The 26556-nt window shown below is 41.4% G+C and overlaps 1 protein-coding gene across 6 annotated transcripts in view; it reads right to left on the bottom strand.

The window, feature by feature from the left end:
• The window catches only part of OSBPL3 (oxysterol binding protein like 3), a 124081-nt gene that overhangs the window by 7440 nt on the left and 90085 nt on the right, over positions 1-26556 (bottom strand). For 5 of the 6 annotated variants that reach the window (XM_067562043.1, XM_067562046.1, XM_067562045.1 and 2 more), the window contains 8 exons: positions 24806-24940; positions 23973-24066; positions 20199-20449; positions 16804-16941; positions 13987-14050; positions 5457-5535; positions 1703-1847; positions 90-234 (listed from right to left, as the gene is read on the bottom strand). In XM_067562043.1, the coding sequence (XP_067418144.1) occupies positions 90-234; positions 1703-1847; positions 5457-5535; positions 13987-14050; positions 16804-16941; positions 20199-20449; positions 23973-24066; positions 24806-24940 (1051 nt within the window). Of the gene's footprint in view, positions 1-89; positions 235-1702; positions 1848-5456; positions 5536-12663; positions 13149-13986; positions 14051-16803; positions 16942-20198; positions 20450-23972; positions 24067-24805; positions 24941-26556 lie in introns of those variants that run through there. The other variant, XM_067562048.1, reaches the window with a different exon arrangement.

Here is a 26556-nt window from a genome sequence, read left to right as displayed (position 1 = left end):
TAGCAGTAGATGACGTATAAACATAGGGGTAAATTCATTCTCAAGCAAATTTAAATTCTTCACAAGTGTTGATTATTCTGGTTACTAACTTGCTCGCCAGATGCAGGTTGGTGAAGACGGGGTCCCACAGTATATACTCTCGTGCCATTTTCCAAAAAGCCGGTGCACTACTTTCCCATTTTGATCCATGATACTGCCTTCGATCTCATGCATGTTGGGATTCCAATATTTTGCCTATAGTTAAAATGAACAGAAATGACATTGCTGCAAAGATAGAAGTGTGAACTATTTTGCCATTTAGATGTATTCTTGTTGTATGACAAATAGGAAAGTGTTTTTTCTTAAAGAAAAGCTATATGTAAGATCTGGGTCACACATCCATTCATTTTTGTCTACCACTATACAGTGTTAACAGACATCAAGCAACCCCCAGTAATTTTAACAAGTTGACTTGCAAAAACCCTTTTGTTTATAAAAATCTCTGAAAGTTTCATTTGCCCCCTTTTTTTTTTTTTTTTTTAAAAAGGGCAAAGTTAAGCAGAGAAGGGCAAAGCAGGCATTGGACTTTGATTTTACAAAACCCAAGGCAGAACCAGAGATCCATGGCCTACTTATCTAAACTCCTCCACTTCTGCAAATTTGGGAGAGAGGTTGATGCTCAGATAAACGGGCCTAATTTTAGCCAGTTTACAATGTAGAATACTTAAGATTTGCCATACATGTCAAACTTTAAAATCTCAGCTTCAAACACTGACTGTATATAATGTATCCATAATTTTTCAATTAAAAATAAACATTTGAAAATCACTTCAGTGCTACTTAGAAAAGGACATAATACTCATGGGAACAAATCAACAAAAATGAAATTTCAAAGGATATTTTGTAGTAGTTTATTTTCCCCTGCTGCAGATGCATGGCACATGCAACAGCACTTACAATGGGGATGGAAGTGATGAAACAAACACATGCACAAAAAACAGATAAGGAGAATCTGGATGTAGGTAAGTATCCCAATGTGATATGCAAAAATCTCACTCAGGTACCAACCAGCCTAGTCAATGTGCTGCCAAGAAGCCATTTTAATCCACTGCTAATATAACTTTAAACTGGATGATCAGGAGTACTTGATGCATCCTACTGAAGCACAAGCCTTACGCAACAGCTCAGCTAGGCTACGCAGTGTATACAAAAGGCAGAAGCAAAGTACTGGCTGCTCACCGAGAGGCTGGTTAGGCACCGACAGAGAGAGTGCCAGTTCTACAGCTGCTGGTAGAAGATAACTTGAGAGCAAACAGAACAAAACTGCCCCACAGTGGTTTAGTGAGAATCGTGTGGAGCCACCCCACTAATGGATATCTATTTTAGTCCGTGGCAGCTGGAAAGTAGCCACTAGTGGCATCTCTTCCCCTATCCTTGTGGTTTCTTTCCATCTCTCAGGAGTCTCCTCACACAAAGCAGCAGCTTTTATTTTATTTCTGCCTGGTCCTCTCAACTGAAATGCAATTCTTTTAGAGTTACATTCTCCTTCTGATGGACAAGACTCTTCAAAACATCAATGGTAATTACAATAGACCAAAGAGAAAATGCAATCCATCAGCAGTCCAAAGAACAAGGGTACCCTGCTGAATTGATATAGTCTCCTCCTCACAGCAGCGCTCATTAGAAAAGGTATCAACAATGATACGGTTACTGAAAGTCACACCTTTATAAAAGTCAGCTTGCAGAGACAAGTTTCATCTTTCAGGTTTTTGATGATGATCTCTCCGTAGTGTTCGATCCATCTTTGCCCACTTAAGATGTTATGGATACAAGAAGTCACTTTATTCCACTCAAAATGGTCTCTGAAACTTGAAGAAAGATAAAGAGGTGAACGTGCGGCCATTCCCAAAATAACCAGTGAACTCATAAAAATGACTAATGGAGGAATGTCCTTATTTAAAAAATGCAAAATGAGTCTTTCCAAATGCATCAATCTTCTTTCCCTTCTCCCTCCCCGGCCAGCACAGAGACAGCAAGAAAATCCATTTCCCTGAAAAAACTTTGCACTTCTGGTGTAAATCATAGCTCTGAATTCAGTTAGATTTCTTTTAGCTCATCATACACTAGCCTCAGTTATGCCAAAGTTGAAAAAATAATGTTCATATTGCATATAACTGCTTAAGGGAAAGAGCAGTAAAATGTTCAGAGTCTCGGGACTTTAACATTGGCATATGAATGTACAGGGCCTGACTGAAAGCCTGCTGAAGTTAAGGGGACTCTGAAAGTCCACTCTAGTCAATAATCAGGCACTCAAAGCACAAGTGAGTGCGTGGCTCTAGGTAAGAGCGTAATAAGACAGACTGATCAACTACTTCCTGAAAAGGCAGTTGCATACTAGAGCAAGTGCGAAAGGAAAAAATATTAAATAAAACAAGGTAATTGTATAACATTAACATCTATATGCCAAGGAACTTCTCCATTTTTAAAAACAATCCTGAGCATTTAAAAAAGTCTGAAAATGAACAATTAAAGGAAGCTTGTTGATAAGTATTCGAATACCCTCTAATTCCATACAGTCTCTTCAATACATATACATATTTAAGATACCACATTGCACATTCCAAAACCAACCTAAATTCTGCCAAGCTTAAACCAATAGAAACCTTCTTGCACCCAACTCTACATCAAAACACCTCTCTCGTTACCTACAAACTGCAAAGGGCCCCTAGACCACCTTTCAGCTCACCAGCCCCAAATCATTGACAGATCTTGCCTCTTATCTTCCATCTACAGACTTCTCCTTCCCCAGTTCAGGCTTTCCACTATGGACAAGAGATCACAATATATTGTCCCTTATTCTCCATGTACAATCCAGGAACACCACCATTTCCATACCCACCATTCCACTAGGAGGCAGAAAGTCCAATGTATTTCACCCACTCCTCCCTCTGTGGGATGGAACTCAATGTACCCTCCCTATTCAACCTCAAAAATGTGAGGAGCCTCCCAGCCTTAGATACACTACAGACATTTTTACCCAATCCACTATGCACAATCCTTTATGTACTCTATTCATTACACAGCAACCTAGCACACTGATAATCAGAGTGGAGAAAAGAGTTGACATACTTGTATCTGTAGAATAGATTTTCACTTTTAGCCAAGGATTGCAAAGAATTTGAAAGTTCCAATGATGACAAACTTATTCCAAACATGCACAAACAACCTGAGATCTGACAGTCAAGCTGAATTATCTTGTTCTCTCGTGTACCACGTTGCTGGTAAGTATCTGAGGGCCATATCATAAACTTAATAGCATCAGTGAAGACACAGCCTGGTATCCGAGAACCAAACTAGGGCCGAGTTTATAATGGTGGCAGTTGAAAGAAACATTTTAAAAATTCTAAACTGAGCAAATTTGAGACAGAATCAGGGAGACTCAAATCTAGAACTCTACAACACCATTTTATGCAAATCATTTTTCAGACCAGAAATTCATTAAGTGACTTGCCCAAAATCATACAAAGCGGATAGAACTAGGAATATTACCCAGTTATCCCAGTCCTGTGCTTTAACTATTAGTCTATATTTCCTTACCTAATATTTGTCCGAACTCCTTCCCTTTCCTCCAAATCTCTCTATAAACCCACTTGTTCCATTAATCATTCCAGTTAAGAGTGATGCATGGTTATAAATTTGCTTTATATGATAGTACATTGGTTTTTGGGACAGGGTTCCCATGTGGCACAGTGTGCCAGCATCATGAACATTTATGGCGATATATAAATAGTGTTCACAGATCTTACAAGTTGTGTTGCCAAGGAAATCTACAACATCAAAAGACAAAGAAGAGATGAAGAAGGGGAAACAAAGTACATGCAGACAGGGTATAGAGAGGTATAGTGTAAGAGGCAACCACAGTCTGTAGTGAGGAGAGCAAGATGTAGAAATACACTTGCCAATATTTCTCTAGGAAGAGTGTTACAGGTTCTGCACTCTTGTTCCAAGTCTTACACTACACTTCCAGACAGAAACATGGCTATTGCTGCTTCTACAGAAAAGAGGGGCAGTGGGAATGGTGTTTGGGGGGGGAAGGGAAGGAAGTAGATCAGTTCCTTCTTTTTTGTCCCAGTCTTTTCAACTCTTCCTCTATTCTCTCTCATCTTTAAAGTATTTCTCTAGATGTCAGATTTTCTGTGCGTCCGGTGCTCCACTGAGTCAGTAATTCTAGGACTCTGAAAAGAGTCACTGCCTCCAGAAGATGCCAATTCAGCACCACAGAGGACAAGCAGACTAGTGGGTGCAGCAAATTTAAAGGACCTTTCAGTATCAACGATGCCTTTTAAATGACAATGAAAACAAAGGAGGCAACCACTCAAATGAGCTTTCACTGTGGCTGTTTGGCATAAATCAACCAACCAAAAGGAAAACTACCCAGAACCAGTGCAGGGAGCAACATCATATTGCTCATGAATTCAGGTAAAAACAATTTGTGAGAATGATTTTAGGGTTGGTTTACTTTTTTGGGTTGTACTTCACAGACATATGAAGTATATCTTTCTGTACCATACAGTGCACCATCAAATTTAACAGCAATAAATATGAACCCTTGAGCATCTCTTCATAAGTCTCATCATCTTACTTCACCACTCCCTGAACCTACCCAGGAACTTGATGTAATGTTTGCTTTGCCAAGTAATGAATAAATATTTTGTTTAATTCTGGATAGGTAAAGGAACCAGGCAAGTTTTGTCTGTCTAGCAGGAGCTTTTAAATGGCAGGTTAATTCAATATTATTGTTTAGGAAATAGCAGGTTTAAATGGTATACAGATCAACCTTTAAACCTGTGCTGTGCAACGCAAGATTGAAATAGACCAGATTCTATCATGGAGTTTTAATCTAGTAATGAGTACTCTCTGCCACAGCAGCACAGGAACACTGGGTCTTCCCCCCTTTTTAATCAAAGGATGTTTATTAAGTACTGAAGTGTTGCAATCAATCACATTAGCTATTGATTTCCCTGGATAACGAACACACAAGAATATGCTGCTTTTCCTAGTTATTATTAATAGTAATTATTTATATTGCAGTAGCACCCAGTAAGGACCAGGACCATTGCGTTAGGCACTGTACAAAACACAGCAAAAAAAGAGTCCCTGCCCCAAGAAGCTCTCTCATCATTAAAGGCAGTTAATGTAGCAAAGAAAGAAGAGTCCATGACCTGCATATACTACGCAGTACTAAGCCTGCATTCCCTTTAAAAAAAAAAAAAAAAAAAAAGCATAAATTAGTGAGAAAATTAAGTATTTGTAAAATTCTTTTGCGTCTGGACAGAAGATTGGCTAAAAGATTTTAGACTTCAAGCCAAAAGCAAAGGCTCTTTGAGAAGTCTACTGCCGTATGGTAGTTGTGATCTTATCTTGTAAATGCAACCTTGCTTTGTCTGCAGATAGTAACGTGTTGTCGTGGCACTTACGCTGGCAGAGTTACATGTGTTGTACCAACTGGAACGATTTCCATGGACTTTCCCCAGAATTTGTTTTTCCATCTCACATCTGAAACAGAAAAACCATGACACATTCAATGATAAACACATGAATAATTCAATTTCTGAGCTGAATTATTTTTAAAAAGCATTATGCAATAAAATGTTTGCGATACTAAGTTTCAGCTACTGACCTGCAAAGCTCCATATAGTTTCTCATTTTTCAAAGGGAGGCATATCTAATATTTCAACTAGAAAGTCAAAACCAGAAGTAGAAGAAAGACTATATTCTTTATCAGATTTTGTTCAAATGAAGAGATGGTTACTCACCTTGTGCAGTAACTGAGGTTCTTCGAGTTGTGTGTCCTCCACTACCCATCCTCTTTCCCTTTTACAGAGGGTTCTGAGTCATGCATGCCGAAAATATGTGAAATACGGTATACGGTGGGTGGGCCATAAGTGCTCCGAGTTCACTCATGCGGCGTGCCGATGTGATTGCGACTAGAAATGCTACCTTCATGGACATGTGCATTAGTGAATAAGTCGCTAAAGGCTCGAATGGTGGCTTGATAATTGTCCTGAGGACCAAGTCGAAGTCCCAAGGTATTATGGGAGGACGTATGTCTGGGTACACATTTTGTATACCAGTCATGAAGTGTTTGACCGCGCAAAAATCGTGGTATCATCTATGAGATCATGGAAGGTAGTGATAGCTGCTAGGTGTACTTTAATTGAGCTAATCGCTAATCCAGATTTTTTTATTTCCAGAAGATAGTCTAATATAGTGGGGATTGATGCTGTTAGATTCTCCTTATGGTGTCAACGCACTAAGTCACTTCTGAAGGCAAGTTTTTCTTGCGGCAGGTTTTCTGTTATTTAGTAAAATATTCCTTACTGGTTCTGAACTTCGTAGTTCAGCTTGTCGGAACCAGTTAGGCACCATGATGTCAGATGTAAATTCTTCAGGTGCGGATGGCAGATGGTTCCATTGTCCTGGGAGAGAAGATCATCAACTAGTGGGAGAACAATTGGTGCGCAGATCGACATCTGTGAGAGATACATGAGCCATGGTTGCCTGGGTCATGCTGGAGCTATCACCACCTTCGCATTGTCCTTGCTTCTTTTGTGGATGGTTTTGGCTATCATGGGGATGGGAAGAATGCACACAGGAGACCTGTGTTCCAGTTGATAAGGAATGTGTCTCCCCCAATGAATGTGTACCTAGACCTGCTCTCGAGCAGAAGTAACGGCATTTGCAATTCTTCATTGGTGCAAATAGATCGATTGTGGGGTATCCCCATTGACGAAAGATGTTTTTCTAGGACTGTGTTGTGTAATTCCCACTCGTGATTGTTGCTGAATTTTCTGCTCAAGTTGTCTGCAGTGGTATTCTGGGTACCAGGTAGATATGCCATTGAAATGTGGATGTTGTGGGATATGCACCAATTCCATAGTCTCATTGCCTCTAAGCATAGAGAGCGGGATCTTGCACCTCCTTCACAATTGATGTAGAACATACACGCAATGTTGTCTGCCATTATTTTTATAGCTTTCCCCTCTACCAGAGGTAGGAAGGGTATACAGGCGTTGCGGACAGCTCGTAATTCTAGTAGGTTTATGTGTAATTTTGTTTCCTGTGGTGAACATTTGCCTTGAATGATATGCTCTTCTAGGTGCACTCCCCGTCCTATCTGTGATGTGTCTGTTGTGATCATGATTGAAGGTGTTTTGCTTATAAATGGAGTTCCTGTTTGAAGGTTGCTGGGCTGTGTCCACCATTTTAATGGATTGTTTGATTTTTTTGGCATTGATACCGTTTTGTATAGAGATTGTCTGTGTGCTTTCTAAACTGTTTCAAGCCACATTTGAAGTGGTCTCATGTGCAACTGTGCATTTTGCACTACAAAAGTAGTGGCTGCCATGACCCAACATTTGAAGGCATGTGCATACGTTCAGAGTTGAACAGCTTTGTGTTATACATTCCAGATTTACAAGAGAGTCTGAAATCTGTTCTTTGGTAGGAACGCCCTGACAGTGAGGGAATTCAGGTGCACCCCTATAAATTCCAGTTGTTGCACAGGCTGTAGGGTGGATTTTTTGTTGTTTATCATAAGCCCTAATGTGTGAAATACTGTCCTTGTAGCGTGAACTGCACATACAGCTTCCATATAGGTGCGTACCCTTATTAGACAATTGTAGAGAAAGGGGAATATGGTGATCCCTAGCCTGTGAAGGTAAGCTGCTACTACAGCAAAGACGTTGGAAAAGAATCTTGGAGCAGTGCAAAGGCTGAAGGGTAGCACCGTGTATTGATACTGGTTGTTGACCAATGTGAATCTTAGGAATTTTCTGAGGGCCAAATGAAACGTGAAAATACGCACCCTGAAGGTCAAGGGCTGCAAACCAGTCCCCCTGTTCCAGCGCTGGCAATATAGTAGCTGGAGTAACCATCCTGAACTTTTGTATCTTTATGAATTTGTTCAATTTTCTTAAGTCTAAAATGGGTTTCCAATTTCTGGTCTTCTTTTGGGTGAGAAAATAATGTAAATAAAAGCCTTTTCCTCTGTGTTGGGAGGGAACATGCTCTATGGCACCTATTTGGAGTAAACCATCGATCTCCTGTTGTAATAGTTGTTTGTGAGATGGGTCCCTGAAAAGGGACAGAGAAGGAGTTTGGTTTGTAGGTATGGAGGTAAAGAGGATAGTGTATCCAGATTGGATAATTTCTAGTACCCATTTGTCTGATGTTATGTTCACCCAGTGTTGGTAAAAGGGGCGTAGTCGATGTTTGAACAAGATGGACTTTGGCTGTTGAAAGTGGGGGAGGTCGTACAGACCCTCGACTAAGTCCTCAAAATTGCTGCTTTGGGGAGAGGGGGCAGCCTGGCATGTTGATGGCTGCTGGTTAGTCTGTTGATGTCACTGTGGCTTTTGATGGGAGCATGACTGTTTGTATCGTCTGTTTTGCGAGTAACGTTGGTATCTGGAATTATATGACTGATACCTGAAGGGTCTTTTTATTGCAGGAATATAAATTCCAAGAGTGTGGAGCATAGCTCTGGAACCTTTCATGGTATGCATGACTCCATCTGTTTTTTCTGCGAAGAGCTTCACTTTATTGAAAGGAAGATCCTCGATCATTGTCTGCAGTTGTTTAGGCAGAGCTGCAGAATGAAGCCATGATGCCTTATGCATAATGACAGCAGTTGCCACAGTTCTAGCCACAGTGTCAGCCACGTCAAGGGAAGCCTGCAATGCTGTTCTTGCGACCAGTTGCCCTTCTTTGATCAACTATTGAAATTGCTGTTTTTTATCATCCAGGAGAAATCCAATAAATTCTGGTATCTTGGAGTAATTTTTGTGGTCATAATTTGATAGTAAGGCGGCATAGTTTGCTACTCTTAATTGAAGCATAGCTGACGTGTAGACTTTTCTGCCCATTAAGTCCAGCCTTCTATCATCTTTGTCGTGTGGTGTCGACTTATGATGCTGCTGCTTATTCCTCTGGTTAGCAGCTTCTATAACCAGAGAGTTAGGAGCTGGATGGGTGAAAAGGAACTCATATCTTTAGTCAGGACATAATACTTTTTAATCAGCCCTTGAACAAGTCGGGGGGGGGGGGGGGGATGGTGATGGGGGTCTGCCATATATTATTTGCTGGCTCCATAAGGGCATCATCCATTGGAAGGGTGATTTTGGTGGTCTGCAATATTTTAAGCAATCTGTGTTGTGACCCTGCCACTTCCCGGAGTGGGATCGCCAAACAGTCCGCTACCCTCAAACAGTTTCTGGAACAGCTTAAAATCATCTGCAGTAGGTGGTGGTGGGGGAAACTATGGTCTCGTCGGGTGAGGAGGATGAGTTGTGTGTGGTTGGCGGCATTTCTTGCTCTGCAGTCACATCCTGTTCATCGGCAGAACCAGTTATTTTGGGTCCTGTTTGAGTAGACTTAATAGGTGATCTGCTTCTGTACCTATATAAAGTTGACAGTCTACTGTGTGATGGTGTGTAAGTAGACCAGGTGTCCCAGCCAGGCCAGTGCATATGGTATTGTGGAGCAAACCATGGATATGTTGGTTGTCTGTGATGTGGCCAATGTCCGGATGGGTGGCCTCTGGGTGATGAGGAGTACGATGGGGAACAGGCTACCTTCTCTCCCCAGCTATCATCACTGGAGAAGGGAATGGGAGACATGGGCTGCTCATGAGTAAAGTGCACTGGAGAGGTATCAGTGCTGTAGAGAGGTGATAGCAGGGAAAACATTACAAATTCCTCCTCATTCTCATGGTGTTTGCTCTTCGAAGCATGTTTTCGCGGAGTTGGAGTTGTCGGCTCCGTTGTGAATGACGGCGCCGAAGTGTGCTCCATAGCCTTTTCTGGTGCGGACATATCCAGCGGCCCCGAGGACACCAGTGGTGCCATCTGTTGCTCAGGTTGTATCAGTGCCATTAATACTGTGGGTTTTGCCGGTGCCAATGTAGACTGGTTGGTGTGTTGGTGCCGTGTCACTTATTGACGCCGAGGTCCAAGTAGGTGCCGCGGTTGAGGCAGTTACAGCCGTTGTGTGGGCCTTTGCTTTAGACGGTGCCATGTTGACACGGGGTTGTTTAGTTTTGTGTCTAGACTCTTTAGAGGAGTGATGAGTCTCTCTTCTTGTTCAGTAGGTCAATGTACCCAAGGAACCTAAAGCCTCTTTGGTACCGAAACCTCTCTCCTTTTCAGATGACTTCCTTTTCTTGGCATGTTCAGTTGTAGATGAAGTAGAGTGCCTTTTTCTGGTGTTTTCTTGTGAGAAGCCATTACCTTACCTAGGGTCTGGGGCAGGTGTTAGCTCCATGAGTATTAAATCCAGCATTAACTTCAGGCGGAGATCCATGTCACGCCTGGCTCTGGCTTTTAGAGATTTGTACAATGGATGAATTTCTGGGCAACATGCCCTTCACCGAGGCATCTAATGCACTCGGAGTGCCTGTCTGAAGCTGGCATAGCATCCCTGCATGAGGTACAGAATTTGAAGCAGGAGAACCCTGCATAATCCTACTTATAACAGAGGGGTGAGACTGAGGGAATTTTTTTTTTTTTAAATGGGCAAGGATTAAGATAAGGTACACTAAACTACAGGTAAAACTGAGTAACTTTAGGGGAAAAAGAGACATTGAATATTTCTAGCGGGCTATGAAGAACTGCTGGGAGCTCAGTCTTGGACCACGGACAGCTGAGAAGGAACTGAGGGGTCTGGGTTGCGTGCGCCAAAAAGGGCGCCAATGGTGCCGCGAGACGGGGACGATGCATGTGTAACTCGGACAAGCACTGCTGGCAAAATCTCCAATCGAAGACATGAGGACGCCCCAACACCTGAAGTGGAGCACCCACAGGGACACTACTCGAAGAAGAATGGAATTTAAATGAACAATTCCTAGATAACATGTACTTCATTCACATGAGTCTCCCATCGGTGTAGGTAATCCACCTCCCTGAGAAGTGGTAGCTAGATCAACGGACCTAGCGCTGCCTACACCAAGATTTAGGTAGGCTTAACTATGCCGCTCAGGAGTGTGAATATGCTGACCTAATTTTCTAGGGTAGACCAGACTGTGGGGAGAAGGGTTATCAACGCTAGGGGCAGAATCCCTCACGTCAGCGTAGATAGTGTCTACATTGAAGCAGTGCGGCTGTGCCGCTGTAGAGTTTTAAGGGCAGACAGTCAATGGGCACCAGGCACCCTTTATGCCTTGGAAAATCTTCCCCAAAAGGCTGCATCACAGATTAGTCTAAGGTTTGTGAAGATTACATTATTTAATCATAAAAGTAGGCATGCATCTGAAATGACCTCCTCTGTTGAAGGGTCTGATGGAGTTAGACAAAGCATCAAGAAGCACAATACACATTTGATGCTGTTTCAGCAGCTTTGATATAAAGAATTTGTCATGATTCCCTACATTTCATAATACAAGAGTCAAAATGACAATCTTTTTGATGGTGTGCAGGCAAATGCAAGATTTTTTTTAATGAACTAAATTAACTGAAATACTTCTATCATAAGTAAGAGACCAACATTACTTGAAGTGCTGCCATATAATAGACATGTCAATGGTACAGAGACCTCTCACAAAGTTTAAGTCAGAAGGTACTGTACAGACAATTATATGCTTTATGATCTCTAGTAAGGCTGTCACATTTAAAGACCAGTACACTGGAAACATCCCAAGAAAAATGTAGCACAAGGATCCAGAAAGTTACGATAACGTTTGTACCACATAAGGAGTTAATTGGAAGCTATACCCATGGTAGTCACAGCACAGATACTGTGATGGTAGGAGCTTTAGAAAGCTAGAGAGCTCCAAATTCAACCAAAGAACAGCAAATATCAACATCTCCTTTACATGCGACAATGTAATAGGCCACCAAAAGTTTCAGTTTCATAATGGAGAAAAAATGGTTCCCAGAATAAGCAGCCCTGTCAGAACCCATTCTCCTGACTCACAAAGATGTAGTGATCTCATCAATGAGAAAGCCATCTTAGAGGACAGAGTTACAATAGAAAAGGCAAGGTGGGGTTGGGTGGTGAAGCAGCAGCAGAAAGGGGAATTCAGAACCCCTCCCCCTCCCAAAAAAAATTGTCACTCAGCATCCAGTTCCTCCAAACACGAATGACCAAATCCCAGGAACAGCAGCATTCTTGAAAGGGAAATGGAGCCTCAGATTTAGAACGCACACAATACAAGGTGGATTCCTGAACTTTGGACAGCCTTGCCAGGTTCAGCAAACCCTGGGCGAGACCAAAGTTCACTTGTTTTAGCAATGGAGGATAAAGGATTCGGAAACATTCACACCATAGAAAGAACTTTCCTCACAGACTAGCTGCTTCAGGATTATATTTCTTGATGTTTAACATTCCTCACCCAAACAGGACTGTCCTGTGGGAAGAGGTGGCAGCATTAGCCCAGCCTGCATTCTCCTAGCAAAAGTTAAAGTGTTGTCAGAGTCCTTGAATAGCTCAACTGACCGCTTTTTAAACGAGCTACATGTGCCCTGATTCTGTCTTCTCCGTCACCCAAAAGGAAATGTTAAATTCTCACTTACTTACAAGGCCAGATTCTTTCTGGATTAGCATTTGAGAACAAAATGCCCGAGATGTTATCACAGCCAGAGATGGTATTTTAAAAAAAACACAGAACAAAAAAACCCCAACCAGGTGTTTCAGTGTCTTTAATTTTATTAGACTGCTTCTGCCTTTGCCATGGATGATACAATTTCGTCTTCCCTATACATTGTCTAGTCTCTTTTGCCTGAACTTGTAGTCATTAGCTATTTCAGGTCAAGACTAAAGAACTCTTGTCCTGTATTTATGTACAAAGCAGAGGAACATGTTGAATGATCAAACCCAGACTACTTAGAGCCCCAACTATTTTAAATATGGCCACAGCTGTACTGACTATACTGAAGCCAGGCAACTCAGAGTTAAAAGTTGTAGCCTAGATACATTACGCATTATCAAACCTCTCACATTTAAAGGCGGTAATTCAGTTATGGGAACATGGTTAGGTCCCATCTACCCTATTTCGTAGACTATGAAGTATACTGGTCAAGGGAAAACCCTGTTGTAACTAGGTCCCATGACTTTGCCATAGTTATGAGCCAGATGGAGTCTTTGCATCCATGTTTTTTGGAAAAACTGGGAATCTAAAGACAGGGGCAAAAAAAAAAGAGTCAAACCACACAAACTCCTGCCAGGCTCTAATGATTTCCTTCTCCCCATATGGTCTCAGTTTTACAATATGGTACACCGGTTTCTCCATTATCTCAAATCTCTTTGGGTGGGGGAAAGGAGAGGGGCGCGGAAGAGGGGAATTTAAAATGTGGTGAACCCTGAAAATGAATTGGCCCAGGGTCTAGCCCTTTGTTTTCTAGTTCCAATCCCATTTCTATGGTTTTATTTTTTTTATTTTTATTTTTTTTAAACTTGAGATGCAACTTTTCCCCAATGCTTTATTTAAATTACAGAACAACATTTCCAGCTTTTTTCAGAAATGCAGAAGTTTGTACTGGTAAAATATCCTCCATTATTGTTCAGGAATGATTACACAAAGCCTCCTCAATTACAAATGTTATAAAAGGCAAACCAGAGTCTAGGGCAGTTGTCCCCAAACTGTGGGGTAAGTGGTGTGCCCCCCACAGAGGGCGCGTAGGAATGTTGTGGGGGGTGTGGCGGGGCCTGGGCCGGCTCTCATGGGGGGCTGGGAAGGAGAGCCACATAGCCCTATTCTGCCCACAGCTCTGCTCTGGCCCCCAGCCCCAAGTGCAACTCCCGGCAGCATGAGGACCGGTGGACAGGTTCCATTATGGGGGCGTGATGGAAAAAGTGTTGGGGATCACTGGTCTAGGGGCTGAGATTGCCTAGAGCAGTTCTAATATTACTTAACAACTGGGGAAACTTGCCTCTGATTTTCTGGGTGTTTAACATTAGACATAAAATGAAGCTACTATGAAAACAGCAGTAAATGATAGACTAAAGAATTACCTTGCCAAAAAGCAAAATTCACAGATTCAGCATGACATGCAGATATTGGTGGGTGATGACTGACCTAATTTGAAACGGAGAAAAAAAAATGAGTTAGCAGATTCAAATGAACTTTTAAGCACTAAATTTTTTTCATGTATGAATTTTACAGCTTAAATGCCTCATTTTCCTTATATAATTTTGTCCTATGCAAGGGGAGTTAGTAAGCTAAACTGATAAGCACTGATTAAAAATAATTGTGGGAAGAGGGAATCTCAAACAAGTGTTTAAAAAAAAAAGAGACCTGCGAGATTTGTGTGTTGGGTGAACTATTAACTGCATATGTTGCACAGGATCACTAATGTGGTAATTACATATAGCCTGAGGACCCATTAATTTATTAACAGTAGCCCAAAAAAGAGGTTTAGAAACGAAGTACCAAGGTCACTTCTGGTATAAGCAGAGTAAAAGCAATGCTGGCCTCATTTTCAAAAGGTGTGGATAACCAAATCCCATTAACTTTGATGGAAGTTGGTGCTGCTCAGCACCTCTGGAAAAAATCAGGCCATATAACCCTATCTTCTAACAATAGCTGTGACTATATACAGTCTTCTGTACTTGCTCTTTCCAGCATAAAAACCTCAACCCCAACATTTCCTCAGTATCTGGCTTGTGTAGTTGCGTAGACCTGAATTAGGGCAACCGCCAAATAAAACCAGGGTTGAAAAAAGAATTTGACGTTTCAGAGAATGAAAGAAAATAGAGTGTGACAAAGCAACCACACAGTAGAAGCATCAGCCATCACACTTAAGTTTCACATTCATTTCTTGGTGGACGTGAGTTGGAACTGTGCTAATGATACAGCCATTCAGTGCCAGACAAGTAACAGGAATGATGCAAAGAAATTTATTTTCTGTCGAGAGTAAATGTATGCTACTAGGAGTCTCATTTCTGTTTCAGCAGGACATGTAAATAAGGTTGAATATGCAATTTATTTTTGCCTCCATTATTTTTCTTATTGAATCCTTTCACTGTTTTTCTATAAAGGCATGCAAGTCCTTCTTGAATATCCTTTAAACCTATTCTGGTGAGTCTAATATACAGATAGCTGGTCAGCACTGTCCTAACCCACATTGGGATGATAGTCTCCTTCTCATATGCACTGCACCCACCCTAGTTTCATATATTCTATGGGCTATTATCAGATTTACACTGGTAACAGAGAGGAATTATCTTTGTTTATTCTCTCTTTTACTGTAACACCAAGAAGCCCCAACCAAGAGCTGGCACACATATGGTAAGCAACAGTCCCTACCTCCAAAACTTACAATCTAAATAGATCGGACAAGAATTTGCCTCCCCCCCTCGCTCTTGCTGCATGTTTTGTTCTTCCTGTATTTCGCTGTACCTGCCAACTGCTTCCTCACCTTCTTGCCAGTACATTCACTGTATTACCTTGCATTTATATTTAGCACACTGCACATAGTGGAATGTGTTTGCAGGATAATACAAGCCTCCACACTGGTTCTTAGATTCCTACCAGTTTAGAACAAGCAGTTAGTGTTTTTATTACTTGCTTTATCCACTCCTTCTACATTAACATCAACTCAAATTACTTTGAAATTGCAACACTGGGCCCGATTCACTGCTTCATTACTCTAATTTGGTTTCATTGCCAGTATAACTTCCATGAATGAATGAATTACATCACCATAAAACTTGAGTAAGAGTGAAGCATCTAGAACACTAATGGAATTCCAAATCTGATACTTGCCCTACCCATTCCCATATTTCCACCTCGGTAATGCTGGTGACTCATTTCCAAAGGCTAGATTAAGATGACAGCACTTTTTGTCAGATGTTTAAGATCTAATGTTCCAGGTTCTGCCTTTACAGTTTTCTATTAAACTTGTTTCTTAATGGATTCTAATTTAGGGTTTCCTATGACCAGAGTTCTACAATATGCACAACTTTTTTCTATGTCCTTTTATCATGTCTAGATGAGCTGAAACAGTTTTTAACCTGTTACTTCAGTAAATACCATAGTACCCAAATTCCCTCCTCCCACCCTTTTTAGTTTAGTATTTTAATAACTCCACCTGCTTTTGGTTTAGCCTGTTTTTCAACCTGGTATTATATTTCCTATACTTTAGTCACCTTCCTGTCTGGAGATGATTTGTAGAAACACTAAGACTCTTTGCCTTCCTGTATTTGGCCTGAAACCACATGACCTTGGCCTGGGATCCCAGATCTTACAGAGTAAGAACAGAGTCAGGCCCAGTCAGTGACTGAAGACATTTAAAGACAACCCAGAGTGCTACAGAAAACAGTGTTGGTGGTTGAGCAGCTGGTATAATACCTTAAAACAAGTGCTTCATTGCAGTACAAGGGGGCCACCATGCTGTTGAAAATACTGTATGCAACAACAATAGTCCGGACTATTACTGATTGTTAAAGATCACATGAAACTTTTCACAGGACTATGAATATTTGCCCTAGTCCAAGCCAGATTTCAGTACGGGCAATTGGATTCTGCCTAGCGAAGTTCTCCTGTTAGCTTGAAGTTGTTATTCTTTGCCTCTTGGTCATAAACTGATGTGTAATGTTAGCACTTTTACAATGGCTGCTACTATGTTCCACCCTAGAGGTGGCTACCTTTTAGCAGAAAGTGAACTCTATAGTTTATAATTCTGCAATGTCTTCTGAGTTTTGTGAAGATCCTATATATTATTTATACCCAATTCTGCGGACAGCCCCACAGGACGGTTACCATGCATACATAATTAACCAGGTCTGTCAAGTGAATAATGGTACAGTTAAAGGCATAATACACAGTACCTGTTCTGAAAAAAAGTGGAAGCCCTTATCGTCACGTACACATTCATAGGTTTCTCCAAGCACTGGATTAAATGGTTTACTTCCAGCCCTGTAGTAACTGGATGCATATGCAGATACTGCAAAAGCAGCCACGTACACCTGAGAATAAACAGGATTTTGCTTAATTGGTCGTAACAGTTTTCACTATACATTGTGTTTTGATTTTATGGGCAGAAGAGGGTCCCCCTCATACTGATGCCAGATACTACATTTTTCTACAGTTTGCAAATGTGTATATGCCTATTGCAAGCAACCTTTAACATGAGAACTGAGGTGTGACTGTTTGCACAGTCATTTTAAAGGCCTTTATTAAAAATCAGAAGGATCCGAATCCATAAAAGATTTAAAATGTATTTCAATCTCTCCTTCCACAACTATGAGGAATAAAAATGAAGCCAGAAACACACACCAAAAATGAAGAGACAGAGAGAGAGAGAGAGAGAGAGAGGGGGAGTGCATGGGAGCAAGACTGTGTCTGTACAACTCCAAATGCTGGATCAAAGTATACTAGAGCTGTTAATTTTCAATGTTGTTGTTGCTCTGTTGGCCCCAGGATAAGGGAGACAAAAAATGGGTGAGGTAATATCTTTTATTGGACCAACTTCTATTGGTGGAGGGGACAAACTCGCGAAGACTGGGAAGTCAAAAATATTTGTCCATAGGTGATAGGGTGTTTTTGTCTTTAATGATTTTGCGGTGTGAGTTCACTTGAGAGCATAGTGATTATCTGGTTTCACCCTCACAGCTGTTGGGGTATTTGATGCACTGGATGAGGTACGCCATATATCTGACCTCTCAGTTCTTATCTTCAAAGGAAGCCTACATGACACCTTCAAAAGAAAAACCTGAGAAATTAAATTCATAACTCTCCTGGACACTAAAAATCATGGACTTAAGAGACACTACTTTTATGGCTTATCACAACAATTTGTAACACTTTGCTGCCTACTAACCCTCCTTTGGCCGAGGACTGCAGAGGTATTAAGTGCACACTTCATTTTAAGTGGTCATCTACAATGTGTGAATCCTTTATGCGTAACAAATCTGTCGAACCTTGTCGCCTTCTTCAGACCTGAGGAAGAGCTCTGTGAAGCTCAAAAGCTTGTCCTCTCCACCAACAGAAGTTGATCCAATAAAAGAGCTGTTAAAGTAACTCAGAGTTTGATGCCAATTTAAAAAGTTCATTAAAACGGTGCTTCTAAAAAAAGCACTTAAAACAAAATGCCATTCCAAAGAACAGAAACAGTAAATGAGAAAGTGTTTAAAAATCAATTACAAATGTTGTATTAGAAAGCATCTCAAGATATTAACTGTACAATTGTGGTCCTTGGACCGATGGAATCATATCCTTAAAACATGGGGAAGTGGCTCATACCTCTGTAAGACAATGATTTACTGGTCTGTTTAGGTTTCCATGCGGGGTCACTAAGTTTTCTTCATCAGTTTACACTGCCATTTGTCTATTGCGTGTTAACCTTTAGCCTATCTTGCCAGTTTCCTTAACCATAGAGCTAGGAGATTGTAACCCTCCCCCCCAAATAGTTACAAGTACCGCTGCAAACCTCCACAGTTTGGGGAATAAAAACTTGGAGGTTATTCTGTGGACCTTGACTCATCGCTCCTTTCCTTCACTCCCTTCCTCCAGTGAAACTCCCTCCCACCTTTTCCTTTCCTTGGGAAAGCCTTAAGTTATGACTACACCAGAGCTTAAGTTGACATAAATTATGTTACTCAGGGGTCTGAAATTGGCCTGGTCTATATTAGCACTTATGCCGGCAAAAGTTTTGTGAAAAAAGCCACTCCCCCCAAGCGACAAATGTTTTGCTGGCATACGTGCTTGTGTGTACAGCACTATCTCCCATTGACATAGCTACCGCTGCTTTTAGGTGGTTTTATTAGATCAGCGGGAGAGTGCTCTCCTGTCGACTTAATGCACCTATACGAGCACTCTTACAGCAGCACAGCTTTACCGATATTGTAGATGTGCTCCCTCTCAAATCTCAGTGTCTCAGTCCATAAACGAAACACTCAAAGTGGACTACAAGGTAGTGGGGTTTCAGGACAGTCACTAACTGTTAACCCTGCTTTCCAGGTTCTTACTGGAGAATTCCTTATGTCTTCCTGAAGGTAATTTCTCTAAAACCTGATGACAAAAAAACCCTGACTTGCCTTTACTTCCTCATAAAAAGGCAACTGCTTATTTCCTTTTTTAATACACATTCTCAAGCAAAGAGGAGAGAGAACTGAATGCTTATTTATACCAGACATTAAGGCATTACCTACTTTGGCCCAGACTCATTTATACCTCTAGCAGAGCCAGCAGAAACGAAGATAGATCTTTAAGATGGGATTAAGTTTTCCTTATACAGAATTTAAAAGTTGCCTTTCAGAATTGTTTGGTTATAGAAGAGAACAGTGACACTTCAACATGAAAGCCACTGAGCTGAAGTGTTCATTCCCTTCAAGGGAAACTGCAAGGCATTCGTTCCAAAAAATTAGGAATGGTTTAAAATTCCTTATCAGCGATCAGAATATATTTATAGATTTAAACATTAATATGAGATTACACTTCAAAACAAGATATCGAAATCAGTTTCTCCCTCCCTTACCTGCCAAGTTCTGAATTCAGAGTTCTGTCTTTCCAATAGTTGACAGCACATGCACCCCCTAGCCAGCCAAGCAGTGCTGAGTTAGGTGGTAAGCTCAGGAAATGAAGAAATGTGAAGTCCCGTCTTGGCCGATAAGTAAAGGAGAAATGTCTTTTCAAAAAATTTCATTTCAAAGGGCATTTGTGTTTTAACTAAATGCACACCTCTTGCCCAGTTTGAGATCTCATATTTTAAGGTGACCAAAAAAGCTTTACACACAAAGGCTGATAAAAAACAAGTTGTTAATACAATTGTCATTAACATTGAATTGGAAGACCCAGCACGTGTCCCCCATGCACTGAAAAATGTTATCAAAGCAGAATAGATATTGTGCCATTTATGTTCATCAGGGAAGTATATTAGTTCCACAACAAAAACAAAACAAAAAAAAAAACCAACTCATTTTAAACCTCAGAAAGATGACATCACAGAACATAACTAAGTTTCTCCCTTGACTAATCTTGCAGGAGAATCAGACACCTGAGAATGGCTACTTTGTTAGGACAATGGAAATTATGTCAAAACAGAGAGATCACAGGAGTTAGTTCTGTTTTCTTTTAAAAGCCTGCTCCTCTGAGCTGGAAGCACAAGAAATGAAAAAGTATTTTCTTGTCTCTTAGGCTTAAGAAAATCCATCATGTTACGTTTCGATTACATCTAACTTTGCTCAATATTAGAAAGAGGTTTGGGGTTTTTTGTTTTTTTTACCATCCTTTCAAATGGATTCGGGGTACGTGCTGCTTTATCCAGCAGTTCACTGTATTCCAGTTCTTCACAAAGTCGTTGAAGAGTGTTAAGTGGCTCATTTAACTCAACAGGCATGACCACTTTGGAGAGATCCTTCCCTATATTGTTTCTCAGGATATTCCATAGGCTGATGTTGCTGGTATCAGGACACGGAGCCGGCAAACATGTTCTCCTCTTGGAATGGCTTCCCATCCCACTTTGAGCAATGCAATCTGGAAGGAAACGCCAGGAGCACATTAAGCAGTTCATAGTTTTCTTACAATATCATCTCTTCTGATAACACTATGCACGTATTACAGCATCAACCATTTTCTTATCTTTCAGACAAAACCTCATTCCCCATGGGACTCAAATATGTGACTTGTGGTTTGAAGATAATCTGCTGTACACTGATATTTAAAACAATATTTTAAACCAAGCAAGTTTTACTGAGATACACATGAAGCTAAATGCTTCAAAACAATCCCTTGAAATGCTCTGTAAAAGCCCAAGAGTGTGTCTACACTGGACTAGAACACCCGCAGCCCATATCAGCTGACCCGGGCTCATGGGGCTTAACCTGCAGGGCTATAAAATTACCATGTAGACATTTGGGCTCAGGCTGGAACCCAGACTATGGAACCCCAGAAGAGGGGAGAGTCCGAGCCTGAACATCTACACCGTAACTTTATGGCCCCGCAGCCCAAGCCCCACGAGTCCAAGTCAGTTGACATGGGCCAGCCGCAGGTGTTCTATTGCAGCGTAGACATACTCTCAGGCTTTTGGAGATTACACTTTTAAAGAGTACATATTAGAACTAGCTTGTTTTATAGGAGATGGATTCATGTACGTTTAAGTAACAAAAACACCTTCCTGACAGATCTTCAATTAAGCTGACATTCTTTTCAAAAGACAAAAATGCGCTTAACAGAACCCAAATGTGGAAACACTCCTCCTCTTAATCTCTTCCTGCTTATTTGATGGACTCCTCTTATCAAGAAAATCTGTTGCTGTCGGCAAACACCAGATATTCGTTGCAGGCTTTTCTACAATGCTTGTTGTTGTATCCAAACACCTCACAAACATTCATGAGTTTAGCTTCGTGACGCACCTGTGTGCTGGAGAAGGCCACAGGAGGGCAATGAGTTTACTTGACATTCAAAAGGATAACTTATGCATCCAAGAGAATGGCTGAGCTCTGTCAGAGCAATCTGGGCACGATAAGTAGTTCCAAATTTTAGAGTAAACGACTTGAGACAGATTTAAAATAAAGCTACACAACAAAGATTAGATTTAGGCCAGAGAGTGTGCCACAAAAAGAACTCGCCTTAGTAGATTACTTGGCTTAGCTATACTCTCATCCTATTTGTCTAAAGCGACCAGGTATATCCTCTCCTCATCATTCCTGCCATCTCCTCATCTTGTTTTCAATCACCCTGAACAGTATCCGTGTGTTTCCACAGCACCCAGCTCTGATCCTGTGACATTTGGGTGCTGCCTCAATACATCATTTCTGCCTCCTTCTTCATGTTGTCTTTCCCACATGAGTCTTTGTCCCACTCAAGGAGGGGTGGATATGACTCCTTCCATAGTCTATCTACACTTCGACTGAAATAGCCAGAGAAGCATTGCCCATGAAGATATAGTCCATCCATTTTTAAGAAGTCTCCCACTGTTACACCAACTCCACTGGTGCCTGCAATGATGGTGACGGTGGTAAAAACATAGTGACCATCTACATCATGTCATCGAATCCTGCTTAGAGCACATCAAAATGTGAGAGTAGAAAAGTGGTGCCTGCCTGGACTACACCATTACTGCAACTTTGCCAACGCTACTGTAGTGCATCAGTGGGAAATTTCCAGAAAGTTGCCAATGCACACAAAGTCACAGCTCTACACAGAATGCTGCCTCCATAGTTCTCCCAGCCCAAGAATCAAGGACTAAGTTTGAACTCTCATCCCTGCACGGTAGCTATGACAAATAATTCACCTATTCTCTGCTATAATTTATTGTACATTATTTTCCTGCCTACATGCAATCTGTCATAATGCTAGCATAATGCTAAAAGACTGCAAGGCATCTTGAACCTGACAGCCCACCTGGAGTCAGGAAACAATTGAACTAGTATGACTTCCCTTTCAGAAAGAGGTTGACTCAGATGCTTCCCATGGGAGAGGAATACAATTAACATCCAAAACAATTCATCCCAAAGAGAAGCTGTTTTCCTAGAGCCCAGCAGGGAGGAGATATCCTTTCAAAAGACAACAAAAGTGCTAAAAATGAATTCTGGTTCAAAACAGCTCTTTGAAATGGAATGCTATCACACCCTGGGAAATCCTCAACTGAACTAAATAGCTTGGGCCACATCCTTAGCTGGTGTAAGCTGTTGTAGCTCCACAGAGGTCACCAAAAATAAACGTGGCCAATTAAAAGCAATATAGACACAACCGTAACAGTAGACATCAGGGCATACATAATCGGAGATCAACAGCAGATGTATAGCTAACCATGCTAATGAAGGCTTGAGACCAAGGCAAGCTTTTTCAGTTAGGCACTTATACCCATGCTTTGGGTGCCTACATAAAATGTCCTATTTTTAGAAGTGCAGATTTTTCAGCTGTCACTGGTTTCATTTAGAGTTGTGGATGGTCATCACCTGAGACAATAAGGAAGCTTCTTTCGATGTCTAGCTTTAGGCATGTACATTTGAAAAACCAGGTGATGGTTTCCAAGAGCTGGAACAGGTGGTCTTGCTACACAGGGAGATCATTGACATCCTGTCTTGAGAGCTAGATTTTAAGACCAGATGGGACAATCATGATCATCTAGTCTGATTTCCTGCTGAACCTAGGCCACTGATTTTCACCAAGCAAGCCTTGTATCAATCCCATAACTTCTGGTTCAGCTAAAAGCATATCTTCTAAAAAGACATCCAATCTTGATTTAAGCTGAAGTAGCAGAGGGAGAACAGGAACTAAGAAATGCACAGAACTGCTAATACATAAGTTACAGTTCCAACCTCTAACCCTTGTAACCAAATAACTCATTAGTGCAGCTTTCCATGGCCCAGGACAGGAGAAGAGCACATTTAAATGATTTTGGATTTTATGCATTTTTTCCCAGTCTCTTTTTTAAAAAGAATAATTACTTTTAATGAAAAATAAAGAAGTCCCCATGCAATCAGCATGATATTTAAATGAATACAATCATTACCGCTATCATCAGGAGACAAGAACACAAAAAAAGGAAAGCACTATGAACATACACCAGGCCTATCAACGTAGGGTTATTCTCTCTCTTTTTTTTTTTTTATTATTAAATAAACTGCATTTTGTTAACAAAAACTATTCTTTGGATCTGGATAGTATGTAAAGGGACAAGTTGGTACTGAAGATCTAGAGTGATGAGAAAATATCTACCTTTTAGTGAAGAAGAGATAGCAACTGGATTAGCTACTCCAGAGAGTTTCAGTGTCATGGTAAGAAGCTTGGGAGCAGCTGCAGGTCTCTGCAGAGAGGTGACACAAACAGCAGACAAGTGTCTGTGCTGATACACAGCAACACTCACACCTTAAAATGGTCAGGGCACAGTTGACTGCATCCAGAATATCCAAACTACACTACTCCAAAAACAGTTCAAATCATAAAAGAAAAGCAAAAACTAGCCTGTGTCTACATCTTGATATCTGTGATAGAGTGATTTCTGGTAAGTATCCTCTTCTCAGAAGAGGATACAACAAAACCCCAATCTTACCTAAAGTCTGGCTTTCATTCTCAATGTCGTTACTTAGGTTATCCTCTGAGATGTTATCACTTACATCACTGGCATATGAGTCATCATCTGATAGCTGGGGAGGAAGGAAACAACATAAATTTATATACATGAATAAGTTAGCAATATGCTATCCCCTGACAACTGTTATGATCATTTGTGAAATTAATGGAAGAAATACAGATCTGTATTGTTTGCACAGTGTTTCTGTGTCGCACAGAAACAATAGGCAAGCCTAACAATACAAAGAGGTGTCGAGATCAGAGAGCCATTAAACAGATTTCATAATCACTAAATTATTTTATTCAAGGCAAAACTCATTTTCTTTGATCCTGAAACTTTAGAGAGGCCTTTCTTGAAATCAGGTCTTATCAACTCTTTTTGGATTTCATGAAACAGAAAACCAAATTTAAAATTGCATGCTGCAGCAGCATCAGCCCTAGGTCAACCTACAGGTGCCACAAGAAAACTTAAAAATACACAATCCTTTGATAAAATTTCTTGCAGCTCTTGTAGGACGACTCAGGACAGATGTTGCAACATATTACTTACAATTTCTTTTTTAAAATCAAGTAATGTTTGCATGCAAGCTACATTGCCTGTTCTCCTCCTTCAACCACCTCTCTTACACACACTTAATTTTTTTTTATTTTTTTAAGAGAGTAGCAAACAATCAAGTGTATGTAACTTTGAACTCCTCCAAAATATTTCATTTGTGGTAGGTCAGCAAGTTTGCAATTAGCATACAGAGAGATAAAAGGTCAAATATGTTGAAAAAAGCTATCAGAGTGATATTCTGATATTTGTGCTCAGACCTCGTTTTCTGAAGAGCTAGCAGACAGCAGGACTTCTTGAGCATCAAAGAACTCTGTGAGAGAGTCTGTGACAGATTGTCTACTTTCACTGGAGAGCTGATGAACGAGATTTCTACTTCCTTCTCTTGAATTTTCCTGTTTAAAATAAATAAAAGGCTTTTAGGGAAAAGTATGGTAAGTAGTAAAGTGCACATGCATGTACAAACCAACAGATACACAACTCAGAGGGCTTTAAATGTTGCCACAAATGAATGCATGCACTGTGTATATAGTTTACTGTAGGTAGCATGCATTTCAAAGATGGGACAAGCAGCAAAGTGCAGAAAAATCAGACACACAAATGACAAAGTGAAGCTCAGTAATGTGTATTTTGCCAAAATTAGTTACTCCTCTTGCATAAGCCTCTTTTTTCTCTCCCCCAAGATCAGCTGTTAGAATGTTGCAACAGTCAAGGGCTCTGCTTAGCTGAACCTATGTAGCTTCCCAGTGAAAGGAAAGCAACTGCAAAAACTCGGTTTATTGATGTGGACACAGCAGCAAAATGAAGACAGACATATGCACGGAGTTAAGCCGCAGTCTGCAACTTTTATTAAACTTTAATGCAGGGAAGGGATGCTACCCACCCATACCTTATATTCTCCTAAACCAGGCATTTAATTGGCTCCAGTCCAGGGCTTACATGGCTCCTTACCATATAACCCATAATACGGGGTGGCTCTCCTGATCCTACCCCACAGGAGTCAACTCTCAGAGTCCTAGCAGCCTCCCCACCACTAGACGGAGGGAGGATGCTGCAGGGTGAGGACCTCAGCCTGCAAGGTCACAAGGTCCATCACCAAAAATCCCAGGTCTTTTACCTCTGGGAACCATTCATTTTATTTCTTCAAGCGCACTGGACACCAGCCACAGCGACTAGCTTGGTCGTTCCACACCAAACCACACCAGTCTGGTATCACACCACCTCTCCAATCCACGCCTGCACACGTGGTAGCCGTACGTCAGCACTTCCATCTGACAAACGTGTGCCCTCATCCCCTCCCAAACTTCTGGCCAATTGTAATGGCTCTGGCACTAAAGGCAGCAGACTCTCCCCTAATCTCTGCCAATTCGTCACTTATTTCCTCCCAAGCCTTGTTTAAACACAAAATGTGCAGTGCATTGGCATGCAAAGATTTAGAGGAGCCAAAAAGTATTCTAAATCAGCGGTTCTCAACCTTTTTTTCCCCCCCGAGTACCACTCGGGCCAGGTACAGTCAGGTCAAGTACCACTTGACCCGACTGTACCCGACCCGAGTACCACTCTGGAAAAAAACGTGAGGGGACTTGCGGCGGGGTTTCGCGGCGGCGGCGGGAGGGATTTGCGGCAGGGAGAGACGGGCGGAGGGGTTTCGCGGCAGAAACAATACCCGCCACCGAAACCCTTCCGCCGTTTCCCCATTTTCCGTGGCAGAGTTTCACACGGGAGGGTGGGAGGGCCCTTCCAGTGGCACCGGATTCAGCGGCGCGCGTACCACCCAGCCGTCCGGTAAGTACCACCGGTGGTACGCGTACCACCGGTTGAGAACCGCTGTTCTAAATAAAGGCCTTGCTTTCCTCGCTCTTTCTGCTGCTATACAGGTGTAGTATGGCACCAAGTTCACATGTGCAGCATGCCCTGTTAATTAAGAATATCATATTACCAAGGCTACTTAAAGAAATAGCCTTTACTATGGGATTCATAGCAGCGACTATACGTTATAGCTGGGATAAGT

This window comes from Emydura macquarii, unplaced genomic scaffold (assembly GCF_026122565.2).
Source record: "Emydura macquarii macquarii isolate MOO-44397 ecotype Brisbane River unplaced genomic scaffold, CSIRO-AGI_Emac_v2 contig_2422, whole genome shotgun sequence".
NCBI classification, from domain to species: domain Eukaryota; kingdom Metazoa; phylum Chordata; order Testudines; family Chelidae; genus Emydura; species Emydura macquarii.
This window is presented reverse-complemented; position numbering and strand designations above follow the sequence as displayed.